Here is a 15035-nt window from a genome sequence, read left to right on the forward strand (position 1 = left end):
TAGCAAGTTCCCAAGACTATCAGCACAGTTTAGGTAAGGACAAAAGGTCATGTTCAATGAAAAGATGTAATTTATTTTTTTTTTTATAACTAGTACACTTCCAATGTACATCAACGTATGGGCAAAAATACACCCAAGCAGCCTATAGAGCTCTACTTGGTAGGTCTCTAGGACTTAGTATTCTTTCCTCACAGAAATTCTTGTAAGAAATCCTATTTTATTCACAAGCACAGATTTCAATTTTACTAAATTTTTTTGTGCCAGGGGAAAACCAAAAGGTGCTCAGACATGAACAGTAAAAATCCTTGTCACACCTCTAGCTCAACTGAGTAATTCAAAGATTTGCAATGTTCCAGCAAGTCAAGAAGTCATTATCAATGAATCCATCAGAGTACATTGGAGGAGATATTTGTCTCACAAAATGTTTTAATTGTTTTCTAATATTTCAAACAACCTGTAAGATGCCACAATCTCTAGAGAAATGAAGTGCAATGCTGGACAGTCATGCTTCCTCTGCTCTTAAGTAACAAAGCAGCTCTTCCTGATTTCATCTGCTGTAAGATTTAAAGGGACTGAATATTCTGAGGTAATTTTGCAAAAATAGAAACTAAGGCTTTAAATATGCATACCATATCTGTGCACTGACTTTTAAGAGCTACTACTGCAACAATTCCTGTTAGCTGTGACAAAGTATTACGAAGAGGACAGGAATCATACTGCAATCTTCTGTAAATCAACAGAAGGTGAAACACAGTACAGTTCTAACCACCCTACTGCCTGGCTCTATGAGAATGAAAGTTTCACACCATAATTTGAATAGACACCTCACAAGCAAACATCAAGAGGAGGAAACCACAGATCAAAACAATGGAGTCTAGCTGCAGGAAAATACAGAATTCTGCAGGAAGGGTTGAATTAATGTTTCTAGAACCACACAGTCCAGAAGGCTTAGTAGCAATTAATGGAGCAGTTCATAGAGGCAATATTTTAATAAACTATTAGAATCAGTGACGAATCACTGGTCATTATTAGAAAGATGCTTCTGTAACCCACAGGTCTAAAAAACCTGGTGGGGCAAGGAAGGTGGTATTCGCCTTGTCTAGTAAATTGAAATAAAAACAAATAAAGGGCAGATCTTAAAAGTCCTTTAAAAGTAAATTTATGTTCAGGTTAAGGATGCAAAATTCCTTGATCTAGTTTAAGATATCTATTTGAGCTGAAGAGTTCTCATAAACCAATAAAAAGCAAGGTTTTATACCATATGTCTTAAAAGTGAAAGATTATCACCCATAATTAAGAATTACTTAATATATGGCAGTGAACATTCTGTGTCAGGACCTGGAACAACTGACTATCTGCCTGTCTGTCTCAAACACCTTCCCTCTGCCTTCAAACAGGATATAAACCACAGACACTGTTTCTTTAAAACAACAAAATCTGCTTATGAAATAAAATAATGCAATTTTCACATGATAGGATGCCTCCTTGCTCAGTTTCTCCTCTTACTGTTGCAGCAACTTGCAAATAAGGAAGTCATTAATAACCAAAAAAGACCTAGAAAATTACTCATCCCCACTAATATCCTTTCCACTAGACATAAAAATATTGTTTTTCAACAAGGCACTTCCTAAATATTCATGCAAACACAAGGATAAACCAGACAAGACATCAAGATCTAAAGATAAAGGAATCATAAGTAAGCCCTAACACAGGCTTCACAGAATTCAATAAGACTATATAGTCGTATTTTAATTTATTACATGTCAACTCAAAAAATCTACTCTAAAGTAAAAGCTATATTCTAATAAACAAGGTGAAATCTAGGAATTCAATACATCACAATTTTATCACATCATCTTGAAAGACAAAAGCACCCTTTCCATAAATTATGCTGTCTCTCAGTTCAATTACATGAAATACACCAAAACACAAAGCAAAAGCAATTTCTTTGCCTCCCTGAAATGTCAAACAAACAAAATTAAAACATAGTAGAAAAAATCCCACATGAGAAACCCAAATAAACCAACTCACTTGCTTCTTGCTACATTATTAGATTGGAAAGCTCTGAAATATGTTTTTTATTTAAATGCAGGTAATTACCTTTTCAACAGATATTCTTGATTTCATGCGATTGCCCTGAGCCCTGGCGTACATGTCCATGATCTCACTAATCTTGGTATTCGATGAAAGAAGTCAGCTCAAAAATGCCTACAAAAAACATTTATATTTGATTATGTTTTTCCATTTAGTTCGCATACACTCTAAAAATGCAAGTAGATAAAACAAAAACTAATAAAAACAATTTAAAAGGATTTTAAAACTGGGGAAGATTAAACAGCACACCATCCTTGCTGACAGTTGCCTTTAAAAACATACTGCCTTAATGACCTTCACAATCAGGCATGAAATGCAGAACACAGACACTTAGCAGTAAGTTTCACCATTTCTCCTTTAACTAGAATTTCAAGGCTGCATTGGGGGTAGGGAGGAACATTACATTAAATATTATTTCACTGTCACTTATACTCTGGAAGGTTTTCCAGCGGCTTCCTGCACAATGAAATGCACTGCAAGCACTCTTGAACAATCTTGGGACGCAGATGTTCAACACACCCACCAAGCCAAGGGGATCCCAGCCAACATCAAGAAGATTAAAAAACAGCGATGAAGGTTGTTTTTTCAAGTTTCCCTCTTTAACCAGCAGCAATGGATCCAGTTTGTTTCATTCATTTTTTCATCCCCCAAAATAGGAAATAGAGTATTAATAAAGACAGAAAGCATGTGGTGAGTTTTTTAAGTTCTATGGAAGTTTTAATACTTCATCTTTTCCCATGGTAACACAATTTAATCAGGAAAAAGAACTCCTAGACCATATAAAATAAAAAAGGCAAGGAGCAAGTGTATGGAAAAATGACTGCAAAGATAACGAAAATAAACACTACAACATCAGAGTATTGGTCCTCACACAACTGACCAGACTGGTTTTGTCAATCTCATCTCAAGCACATATTAAACCTTTATATGGGAAATAAAGTTTTATATGGGTTTGGTCTTGAGTATAAGTCATTTAAGTAAGAAGATCAGTAGTGTCATCAAGTAACTATTCATATTCCTCCACCCCAGCACCTCTAAAAGTAAAACCTCTTCAAGAACACAATAGCAAGAGATTATTAAACTTTTTCAAGAATACAATAGCATTAGAATACATAGATTATTATTAGGTACATCTATTCACATTTCACTTTGATTTCTGCTTTCCTTCACAAAGATGAACTTGCTAGAATCTTAGAAAAGAAGTTACACTTAGGCAAATAAAACTGTAACATTTTCATCTCTAGAGCACAGTTTCTCTCAGCTGGGTGTTTGAAGTTTGGAAAATTAAGACAATTACATAAAGCAGCCAGGTACATGATCCACAGATTATATATATTATTTATAAATATAACAAATACCAATAAAAAATGCATTTCACAGTAAACTGTGGCTAGAAGACTAAACACAACAATGCTGTTGCTAAAACTCATGTATTTAAAAGAAAAAAAATCCATAAAATACTACTGGCAATAAAAAGAAATCCACTTCTCTACAGCTCTATCTTAAATGGTTAATCCAGTAAAAATCCAAACCATAGTAGGGAAACAATCTTAGACACTCCTTGTAAGAAAAGCCATCTATAGAAAAAGTTGGGTTTTCACACAGGTACTTTAACTCCACATTTTTGGATGGATCTCTCCTTGCAGCAATTTTAACAAAGCCCAACACAGCACACTATGGAGATGACCTTCTAACCCTGCTGGGTGTTGTAGTGTTTACTTAGGTACAGTACTTCACAGTTACACTGTAAACTGCCTTCAGGTTAAGGATTTCCCTGTATCATCTGCTACTGAACTCTGGAGACAGAACATCAACCTGTAATGTCCCCTAGCTACAAAACAAACAGACTGTCAAATTACAGTATGAAGACTCTGAAAAATACTAGACAAACTATACAGGTTTAACACCATAACACTACAATGTTTTGTTTTCTCTGCATCCTGTCCTTCAGTACTTGAATAATACAGGTCCTAATATATACATTTACATCACCTACAGCATCTCTGCTCTCCATCACGTATTTCAGAGAAATCGGAAGGGTCCCACTTGTCCAACAATGCAGCAAAACCTGAAGGTTTTCTTTTTAATATGTAAAATTATTATCCATTTTCAATACAACAATGGTCCAATCATGTGAGAAGTAAACAAACATTAACATTAACTGAAAAGGAAGTGAAAGCACTGACAACAAAACAGCCTGGAAATAGCTCATTTGTATAAATAAAACCTACCTACTGTTTAAAATTGCTTTTACTTCTGGATATTGAATTTGACTATTAAATTTAATTTCCTTCTATTGTTAACCCAAAAAAGAGAATAAATGGCAGAAGCATCAAATATAAAAGGAACAGGACTTTCCTGTTACTAACTATTGTCAGACACTGAAAAAAAGGGAAAAAATTGATCACACAACTAATTAATGAACACCCACACCATCTTTACCTTTTTAGCAAGTTGGATCACCTTAAATGCACACAGCATGAGCAAGACACAAGAGGAGTCGGAAGCCTCTGTGCTGCTAGGAAGCTACAACTTAATTGCCATTACTGAAACTTGGAGGGAAAAATCCCACAACTGGAGTGTGGCTATGGATGGCTACAGGCTGTTAAGAAGGGACAGGCTAGGAAGGAGTGGTTGAATGGTGCCCTCTAAAACAAGAAATTGCTAGAGTGTGAAGAGTTCTCTCTGAAGAACAGCCATGAGCAGCATATTGGCAAAGGAAACAAAACAAGGTATCAAGATAACTTTGTGGTTGATCCAGTGAAGCCTATTGAAGAAGCCTTCTTGCTCCCAGATACAGGAGGCATCCTGCTCACAGGCTCTTGTCCTGTCGGAGGCCTTCAACCACCCCAAAATCTACTGAAAAAGTAGCACAGTGAGCTATTTCAGGAGGATACTCCTGGAATGCATGGAGGATAGCCTCTTAAGACACACAATAGACAATCCTGACCAGAGGGGACACAACACTGGACCTGTTGTTGCCCACCAGCCTAAGTGAGCTATCAGTGATGACAAGACTGGTGAAAGCCTGGGCCATAGGAGTCTCACACTGGTTGTGTTTGCAGCCCTGAGGGACATGGAACAGGCAAAGAGTACATTCAGGATCCTAAATTTTGGACTAGCACACTTCTGGCTGTTCAAGGAGTTAAATCCATAGGACCCCCTGGGAAACTGTCCTCAGAGATATAGAAGCAGGACAGAGCTGGCAGATTTTTAAGGACACTTTCTATAAAGCCCAAAATTTACCAATAATTGGGTGTAAGAAATCAGGAAAGGAAGGGATGGGATTGGAACTGCTGAGTTGAGACCAAACTAAGAGCAGCTGAACTCAAACTACAGAGCAAGTAGGAGATGAACAGTGGAAACAGGGACAGGCATTCTGGGAATAGTACAAGGATGCTGCCCAGTTTTGCAGGGATGACGTTGGAAGGTCAAAGCAAAGCTGAAGCTGAACATGGCAAGGGATGCAAAGAATAAGAAGGTCTTCTACAGGTATGTCAAGAGAAATGCAAAGTCAAAGCAAATGCACTCCTACTGAACACAAGTGGCAAACTGGTGACAACAGATGAAATGGCTGAGGTACTCAACAGTTTTTTTGCCTCAGTTTTCACTGGTAACCTTTCTTCCCACACCTCTCCAGAAGATGGACTGGAACAGCAAAGAAAAGATCAGGTTTACGACCACCTGAGGAACCTGAACGTATGTAAGTCTACATGACCTGCTGAGACACATTCAGAGTTCTGAGATAATTGGCTGATACAGTTATCAAGTCATTCCATCATATCTGAAAAGTGACGGCAATCAGGTGACTGAAAAATGAGAAACATTGTCCCCACGTAACAAAGGGTAGAAAGCCAGATCCTGGGAACTACTGACCTGTCAGTCTCACCTCTGTGCCTGAGAAGATCATGGAACAGATGCTCCTAGAAGCTGTGCTAAGACACATGGAGACAGAGAGGTGATTCAGGACAGCCAGCACAGTGTCACTACGAGCAAGTCCTGCCTGAACAGCCCAGTGGCCTTCTATGACAGAGTGACTGCATCAGTGAACAAGGAAAGAGCTATAGATGTCCTCTATCTGGACATCCACAAGGCTTTTGACACAATCCCCAAACACATCCTTCTCTCCAAACTGGAGAGATAAGGATTTGATGTTCAGCAGATATGAAGCTGGTTGGACGGAACCATCCAGAGGATAGTCAACAAATCAATGTCCAGATAGACACTGGTGACAAGTGGTGTCCCTCAGCAGTCTGTAGCACAATCAGTGTTAATTACTAGCTTCATTAACGACACAGACCAAGTGAATCAATTGCAAACTTGCAGAGGACACCAAGCTGAGTAGTGTGGCTGACATGCCTAAGGGACAGGATGTTATCCAGAAGGACTTGGATAACCTCAAGCAGTGGATCCGTATGAAGCTCATCAGGTTCAACTAGACCACTCACAAGGTCCTGCACCTGGGTTGAGAAAATTTCCAGTGTCACTACAATCTGTAGAATGAACTGATTAAGAGCAGCCCTGAGAAGATTGACTTGGGGGTGGTGGTGGACAAGAAGGTGGACATGACCTAGCAACGTGTGAGTGCAACCCAAAATGCCAACCACGTCACGGGGTGTAGGAGTAGCCAGTGGGGTGATTCTCTGCTCTGGTGAAACCCTCCCTACCTGCAGTGCTGCATCCAGCTCTAGGATCCTCAGCACAGGAAACACAAAGGTTAGTCACAAAAACAATCAGAGAGATGGAGCATCTTGCTATGAAGACAGGATGGGAGAGTGGGAAGTAGTTCAGCCTACAGAAGGCTCTGGGAAGACCTTACAGAAGCCTTTCAATATTTAGATGGGGCTTATAAGAATGACAGGGACAAACCTTATAGCAGTACCTGTTGCAATACAACAAGGAGGAATGGCTTTAAACTAGAAGACAGTAGGTTTAGACTAGATACAGGAAACCTACAGTGAGGGTGGTGAGGCATTAACACAGGCTGTCTGGAGGCTGTAGGTGCCCCATCCCTGGAAACATTCAAGGTCAGGCTGGACAGAGCTCTGAGCAACCTGATCTAGTTGGAGATGTCCCTGCTCTCTGCAGGGTAATTGGACTAGATGGACTTTAAAGGTCCCTTCTAGCCCAAAGAACTCTATAAATTCATAAACATATTTTTCCACTGATTTGATGAAGAACACTCTTCTCATCAGAGCACATAACAAGCATTTAGACAGTTTTTCCATATATATGTATCCTTGTTTGAATACATGTAAGGAGCAAAATTAAATAATCAGCTTAAGGGAATCCAACAGGAAATTTGCCATGGATTTAATCTCTTTGCGTAAGTCTATCCTATGCCTAAATTTAATTTAAGTCAGTGTGTATTGACAAACCTTAGCCGGCAGAAAAGAAGAAACTTTATCTTTTCTGTAAATGTGCTGAGTACAGTAATTTCACGAATACAAGCCGCACGGACTATAAGCTGCATCTCCAGCTGTCGGTAACATTTCGTTCTTTGTCCATAAATAAGCCACACCTGATTATAAGCTGCTCTGTCGTTCGCAGCGAGGACCCGCGTGCAACAAAGTTGCCAAGTAGTAACAGAATCGCGGGATGGCTTGGGCCGTGTGGGCTCGGCCTGCTCGGGGCTGCCGATGGGGCCAGGTGACCCAGCTCAGCGCTGCCGCTTGGCGGGGCTGCTCGGGGTCGTTCGCTGCTGCTGCTGGGCTCGCTCACCCTGGCCCAGCGCTGCCCCGCAGTGGCGGGGGGGAAGGGAGCCCCCTTGCCCACTCCCACTCCCACGGTGCTGGTGGGAGGTGGGCACGGAGTCCCCCTCGCCTCCCTCTGGGCCGCGGGGATGGCAGCACGGAGCCGCCTGCCTCCCCTCACCCCGCACTGCCGGCACAGAGCCCGCCTGCACCCACCGCGCAACACAGTAACCAATTTGTAACAATCGCGCAAAGCTGGGTTTTACTGGCAGGTGCTCGGTTCAGAACCTCGGCTGCACTTCCGGGGCTGGAAATTTCAGATAATTGTTCACATATTAGCCGCTCCTGAGTGTAAGCCACGTTTCTGGGGTGGGAGCAAAATTTTAGTGAAAATGGTGCAGCTTATAATCGTGAAATTACTGTAAATCTCTTCAGTTGCTGTAGGGGCATATGTGGACATGTGCACATCTATGTTAAACACATAAAGGTTATGACAAATCTGACAAATTTAAAATGTATGTAATATGGCCCTATTAAAATTAAATTTCAAATAAAATATTACAGGCAATGACAATAGTATATCTATATTATGTTTTTAAAAGGAGGTGTTTTTAGTACATTTTTGCCCTAGTACTGAAGCAAAAATAGACATCTTTCTTTTAAAGAAAAAAAAAGTACTTTTTTTTTTTCTTCAGCACAGAGACCTGAACCAGCCCAGAGAACTCTGATGATTTGCAAAAGCCAGGCTTAATGAAACACTGAGCTTTGAATGATTCATTCCAAATATGAAATTTAAAAATACCTTAAGAACAACACGCTTTTTGAATCATAAAATCATCAAGGTTGGAAGAGGCCTACAATATTATGTAGTCCCACCATTAATTTCCTCTTGTCCTCTCACTGCAGGCATGGCAGTGGCATGGCATGGCCCTCCACCTCACTACACCCTTGTTTCAGGTGGTTATAGGGAGTGATGAGGTCTCCCCCCAAGCTCCTCTTCTCCAGGCTAAGCACCCTCAGCCACTCCTCATGTGTTCTACAGCTTTCACGAGCCTTGCTGCCCTTCTCTAGATGTGCTCCAGTGTCTCAATGTCCTTTTGGAAGTGAGGGGCCCAGAACTGAACACACGATTTGAGGTGTGGTACTCACTAATGCCAAGTACAGGGGGACAATCCCTGCCCTGGTCCTGCTGGCCATACCATTTCTGATAAGGCCAGGATGCCATTGGCTGTCTTGGCCACCTGGGCACACCTGCCTCTGTCAGCCACGGTCAACCAGAACCCCAAGAACCCTTAAGTCCCTTTCTACCGAACAGCTTTACAGCCACTCTTCCCCCAGCAGCCTGCAGCATGGAGCGGGGCTGCTGTGACCCAGCTCTTGGCCTTATGGAACCTTACACCACTGACCTCACCCCATTGATCCAGCCTGTCCAGGTTCCCATGTAGAGCCGTCCTACTCTCAATCAGATCAACACTCCCATTAAACTTGGCATTGCCAGCAAATTTACTGAGGGTGCACTCAACTCCCATGTCCAGATCATCAATAAAGACGTTAAATAGGACCTGCCCCAGAACTGACCCTGGGGACACAACAAGTGACTGGTGAGTTTTTTATCCCTGAAGAGTACTCCCATCCAAGCCGTGAACAGCCAGGTTTTCTAGAAGAATGCTGTGGGGGAGGTGGTGTCAAACACTTTACTGAAGCCAAGATAGACACCATCCACAACCTTTCCCTCATCAAAGCAGGTAACTTTGTCATAGGAAATCAGAATGGTCAAGCAGAACCTTCCTTTTGTAAATCAGTATTGGTTGGGCCTGATTCCCTGGTTGTCCTGCCTGTGTATTTATAACCTTACCAAACAATTGCTATTGAAACCCAAATTAAGCAAGTCCACACTGACAAGCAGGTAGAATAGTCTAATGGATCCTTCTCTATTTCTCATTGCTAACAATTTATCAGTTTCACTGATCAGGTCAGCAGTCTTGAAAAAGTCCACATATGAAACAGAAGTTGTCTTAACCACAGCCAGAACCACAAAAGCAAAATATGTCATTTATGATGAACATTAATGACAGGCTGGGTCCTCTTTTTCTTGTTTGGTTTTAATTCTCTAGCATTGCATTTCTGTCACATAGAAGCAGCAATTTCAAAAGAATCAATAATTTCCTTTTCCTAGATCATCACCAGCAAGTCACCCACAGCTTCCCCTCAGTCCTGGGTCTCGATTCTCAAACATCTCCTGGGAAAAAATGTTATTTGATGTACCAGGGATATCCATTGGACTGGATTTTGTGGTTTATGCAATTAAGTTTCTGTAGTTCAGTGTGTCACGTATTTTGTACATAAACAGAACCACACCAAGTAAGGTGGGGCTATTATTTTCTAAGGTGCAGCATTTTCTCAAGAATACTTATTCCTACCAAAAGTTTCACCAGAGAATACCTTGTTTAGTTCTCAAGGATTTATTAAATATAGGTGGTATCTATCACTAAAGTCTAACTGTATGATTCTGAAACAATCTTACAAACATGAAGTCATGTAAGACTCTTCCCAAGTGTAATCCGGATAAATTTCGAGCATTGTTGCCATTTATTTCAGTGTCACTGATCTTTTCCACATACAATGTAAGCGGGATTTTTTCCTCCCTATCTCAGTCTGGCAATACATCAGAAAGGAGAAGGCTGTATCTCTAAATACAGTTCAGATCGACAATTCACCCTTTTTTTTCCCCTTTTGCATATTGGATTTTTTTTTTTTTTTTGAAAACCAGAGGAAAGTATTTCGCTTGTAATAAGAAAGCCCCTCAAAAGAGCCAAGAAAGCAAAGGAGGAACGCTCCTTATTCCACCTCCCTTGAGGGAGAAGAGGAACTGGGAGGAGGACGTGCGGCGGGAGGGAGGGAGGGCGAGGAGACACTTTTACAGCGAAATGTTGAGAACAGGCTGAACTTCCTTCACCCGTGCGTGCCGACCACAACCCAAACAACGCAGGAGGGAACGTAAACTCACGGAGCCTCCGCGCACCGACTACGACAGCCCCGGCACGGCTCAGACAGTCCCCAGCCGAGACTGCGGACGGACAGACCCGGCCCGAGGGGCACCGGCGGGACCGGCGGCCGCGAACCCCGCACGCTCGGTGCCGGAGCCGAAGCGCCGCGTTACCCGCTCCTCACCCCGTGTCACCGCTCCGGCCTCGCCCCGGCCCCCTCCGGGTCACCGGCGGGGCCACGGGAGCTGCGCTACCCCAGGGGACCCCTCCCTGGGAAGGGCGGCGGAGGATGCGCTTCCCCGCGCCTCCCCGGGAGCCCCCGGGCCACCTGTGGCAGCGAGTCCCAAGTGACAGGCCGGCGGCGGCGCCCCGCCCTGCGCCCAGCTCCCCAGCAGGGCGGCCCGGGAGCGAGTGGCCGGAGGGGGTGCGAACAAGAGCGGGTGCTCCGTACCTGTGGCTGTGACCACCGCCGCCGCCGCCACCTCCTCCTCAGCGCCGGCCGCCCGCGGCCATGGCCCCGCAGCAGAGCGGCCCCGGAGCGCCCGACCGGCCCCGCCGCCCCCGCCCCAGCCGCCGCCGCGGGCCCCGCCCCCTCCGGCCCCGCCCCGCCCCGCCCCCGCTCTCGCGACGCTTCCCGCCCAGCCCCGCCCCCGCCGCCGCGCGCTCCCATTGGCGGGAAAGCTGCGGCCGCCCCGGAAACAGCCGAGACGGCGGAGCGCGCGCGAGGCCCGCTCTGGCCACGCCCCCCGAGGGGGAGCCTCGCGCTCCCTGTGCGTGTGTCCCTGTCCGTGTGTCCCTGTCCGTGTGTCCCTGTCCGTGTGTCCCTGTCCGTGTGTCCGTGTGTCCCTGTCCCAGCGCCTGCCCGCGGGGACTGCCCGGGCGCGGTCCCGGCCTGTGCGCGGTCCCCGGGAGCGCTGTGCCTGCCGGCGTTGCGCTGTTCCTGCCCGCTCCCTCGGGGCCGGGCGCTTGCTCGGGGTCGCCTGTCGTGGGCGGCTGGGGATCGGAGGCTGCTGCTTTTTCATTTACCCTAAAAACTGCTGTGCAACAAAGCCGTGCAAAGACTGCATAGATAAAAGAAACAAAAGATTGGTTCTAAACTGTGTCACACTGTGTGCCATAAATAAATAAATAGGTAAAATGTTCCTCATATTCCCAGGGCCTGCGGGTCCCTATGGGATAGAGAAAAAGTAAATTAATAACAGCCTCAAATTTAACTCAAGTCAGTCGTCATTTCAGTGCGCACTGAGACCAGCCTGATTTGGAAATACGCTGTCTTTTGAATAAAGATCGTTTAACAGTTGGCTTATCTTCTGCTTAACAACAAAATATCTCCTTTTGACCAACTGCATCATTAAATACGCTTCTTAGTTTTCATAAAAGATACAAATTCTGTTAGAGGGTTTTGTTGTTTTTAATGTATCATTTCTTTATGTATCAACAGTAACTAAAAAATTTCCAAAACAAAATAGCTGTGGAAGCAATGCAGACATGAAAAAACATACTTTAAAAATAAATTCAAGCCTTTTATTCCTTTTGTTTTAGAATTCCCCTTAGACTGTTCAGAATAATGAGTTCCTATGGCTCCCTGCCAAAACCTTGAGAAAAATCAAGGTTTACCCTCATCAGGAAACTGAAACATAACCCATGGCATGCCATTGTTTGTCACCAAAAAAAAAAATTCTTTTTGATACAATAATAAAAATAGGGATAGCTTTGAAATAATGATGTTTTTAAATTATTTTTTACAATTGATTTAAATACTGCCTGTGGTAAGCATAAGAAACTTGTCTGAAGAATCCAACACTTCTTAAAATTTATATGAATTATGAAAAAACAGAGTGTTGGTTTCTGGGCTCTGGTATTTTCTGTCCTGTTAATTTTATATTTTTCAGGACACAGTCTGGCCAGTCAGAGCCCATTCCACTGAGCCCAGCCAGGGAGGAGGGCAAGCTCAGGACAGCCCCAGCCCTGGGGCATCAGGCGCCTATGGGGACAGGGATGGGTCTATTCCAGGCTGGGACACCAGTCCACATGTCGGGGTTAGGATGAGGCCCCATGAAGGGAATCACACCTGTAATGTTTTCTGCCTGCTCCTTTGGTACAAGAAATTGGCATCTTTAGAATCTTTTTGTCAAAACTACTGTCATGTCCCTGGTACCATCCTGACTCACTGGCTGCACCTGTCTATTAAGCCTGATATTTCGGGATCACTGGCTTGGAACAGCTTGTTCAAGGACTGTCTCAGAGTGACTTATATGTCATCTTTCTCAGGTTTTGAATGCCAGTTCAATGAAAGGTATTGAAGATCTATGAAAGGCATTGAAAAAATAGTCTGTGGCTTTATGTGACTTTTATTTTGTCCATTTTTTTACCAGTTCACTTACTTCTATTTTCCCCCTCAGTACATGAAAACTACACAGTTGCACGATTGTGTCTGTTGTTTTGTGGGTGTTTTCTTGATGATGCTAACTCTGGAAAATGTCCCTCTGTAACTAAAGCTTTATTAAATTCAAGCCAGACCTGAAATTATATCCTATAAGCTACACTTATAATAATAAGGATTGCCTTCTCAAGGGCAGATGAGTAATTAATTTATACTATTATTCTTAACTTTAACAGGAAGAGCATATTCTTCCGGCCTTAAAACCTGTGTAAGCCTTTTCCATTGATCCCCTTGCAGCAAGCTGGGAAGGATCTGCCATGCTTGAAAACATTCCACCCTCCTTCTTCCCTCCTCACCCCACCAAAATAAAAATCTAAAGCTCACAGCTCACAATGTAATAATTTCATGAATGACTTCTAGTGGCTTATCTGTTTGTAACATGCCCTTCAGCTCTCCAGCCCAGCTCCCTGCTCCTGTGTCTGCACTGCTTCTGGCCTCTGCCAGCGTGAACCTTTGTGAAATCAAGCAATAAATGAGATTGAGCTGAGAGGACCAGAGAAAAACCTGCTTTCCTTCCATTTTGCTGAGCCAGTTCACCAGCATAATACATGTGTCAGCGTGGCACTGAGGACACAGCTGAGAACAGACACAGCTTAAATGGTTTTGTTCTGCTGCAAGTGCACACCCAGGCATTGCCTTGCTTTGCTATTTAGTGCCTGTTCAGTGTCTCCTGAAAAACACTCCTGACACCCCTAACACCTCCAAAACTGGAACTCTGCATCTCAGTGGGTAGTTCTATGAGTCATCTTGTCATAAACCTGGGCTGGACCATGGTGCTTGTCTCCAAGAGTTGGGTTTATGGCATTATGGTATAAGGTGATGGCATTTTTTGGTTTCTCTTCACCAAATCCTTCACAGATCCATTGTTTCCAGTGACATGTTTGAGGAATCATTTTTATTTGCATGTTTATGGGTATTTTAACTCATTTTTTCAATGGTGAAAACTCAATAATTTTAATTTATGTAACTTTGTTGCAGTTATTACTGGTTCCTCTTTCCCTGGAGTTTGATCTGTAACCTATGTGAGTTTCCAAAACAATATGCATAGAGGATGTAATCCACAGATCCTGTCCTGGACTGGCCAGCCATGTCCTGCTGACAGATGAGTTCTCAGAGCCAGCCTAGGAGGCCTTTTTGTGCAGAATGGAAAGCGTCACACGCTAACCTTATCAAAAGATGCATTGTACTCCATAGAGATAGTTGCAGATGCTATGAGATTATTATCCAAAGCCTTGGAAAGCTCCCTGAATTCACATCCTTTCTGTGCATTGTGTTTATTAGAGGATGCGATAAACGCCGTCACTGTGTTACACAAGACCATACAATCATAATTGAGCTGGCTGGGAAGTGAAATTTTTATTCTACAGGAAATTCCAGCTTGTCAATATTTTGTTTCATCAAGCGCTGGAACAAAACGTGTTGGCTCTGCAGACTTTCTGGCAAAAATGGAGCAATCTATTTCTTTGCCAGCTGACAAGCCTGGGAAGCCAAGAGACCAACTGAGCAGTCGGCCTGATGCCAAGGAGCTGGATAGCCAGTCAGCTGAGCTATGGTAAGAAGCCAGCCTGGCCAGCAGCCACAGCCACATCATGGCTAGAGCTTCTGTAGAAAGTTTTGATGGAACCAGGGCAATCCAAATTTCCAGTGTCAATCTGTTCAATTAGAAGATGGCCAAACACCCTCTCAATAAATTGACTCCTGTCAGGAGAGGATGTAACTCTACTGCGCTTTCTATTCCTTATGTGTTTCTTTCTTCAGCTTTTGCCTTGTGATTTAGGCACATATCTATTGCTTGTATAAGCAGATTAAATGCAAGAT

At 43.4% G+C, this 15035-nt stretch overlaps 1 protein-coding gene across 4 annotated transcripts in view; it reads right to left on the reverse strand.

The window, feature by feature from the left end:
• AKAP11 (A-kinase anchoring protein 11) overlaps nt 1–11278 on the reverse strand; it is a 44276-nt gene extending 32998 nt beyond the window's left edge. For all 4 annotated transcript variants that reach the window (XM_033051282.1, XM_033051283.1, XM_033051281.1 and 1 more), the window contains exons 1-2: nt 11226–11278; nt 2101–2208 (exon numbers count right to left, since the gene is read on the reverse strand). In XM_033051282.1, coding sequence (XP_032907173.1) covers nt 2101–2160 — 60 coding nt within the window. In that variant the 5' untranslated portion in view covers nt 2161–2208; nt 11226–11278. The remainder of the gene's footprint in view (nt 1–2100; nt 2209–11225) is intronic.
• Between the last annotated feature and the right edge of the window lie 3757 nt (nt 11279–15035).

The sequence above is a fragment of the Catharus ustulatus genome, chromosome 2 (assembly GCF_009819885.2).
Source record: "Catharus ustulatus isolate bCatUst1 chromosome 2, bCatUst1.pri.v2, whole genome shotgun sequence".
In the NCBI taxonomy this organism is placed as follows: Eukaryota; Metazoa; Chordata; class Aves; order Passeriformes; family Turdidae; genus Catharus; species Catharus ustulatus.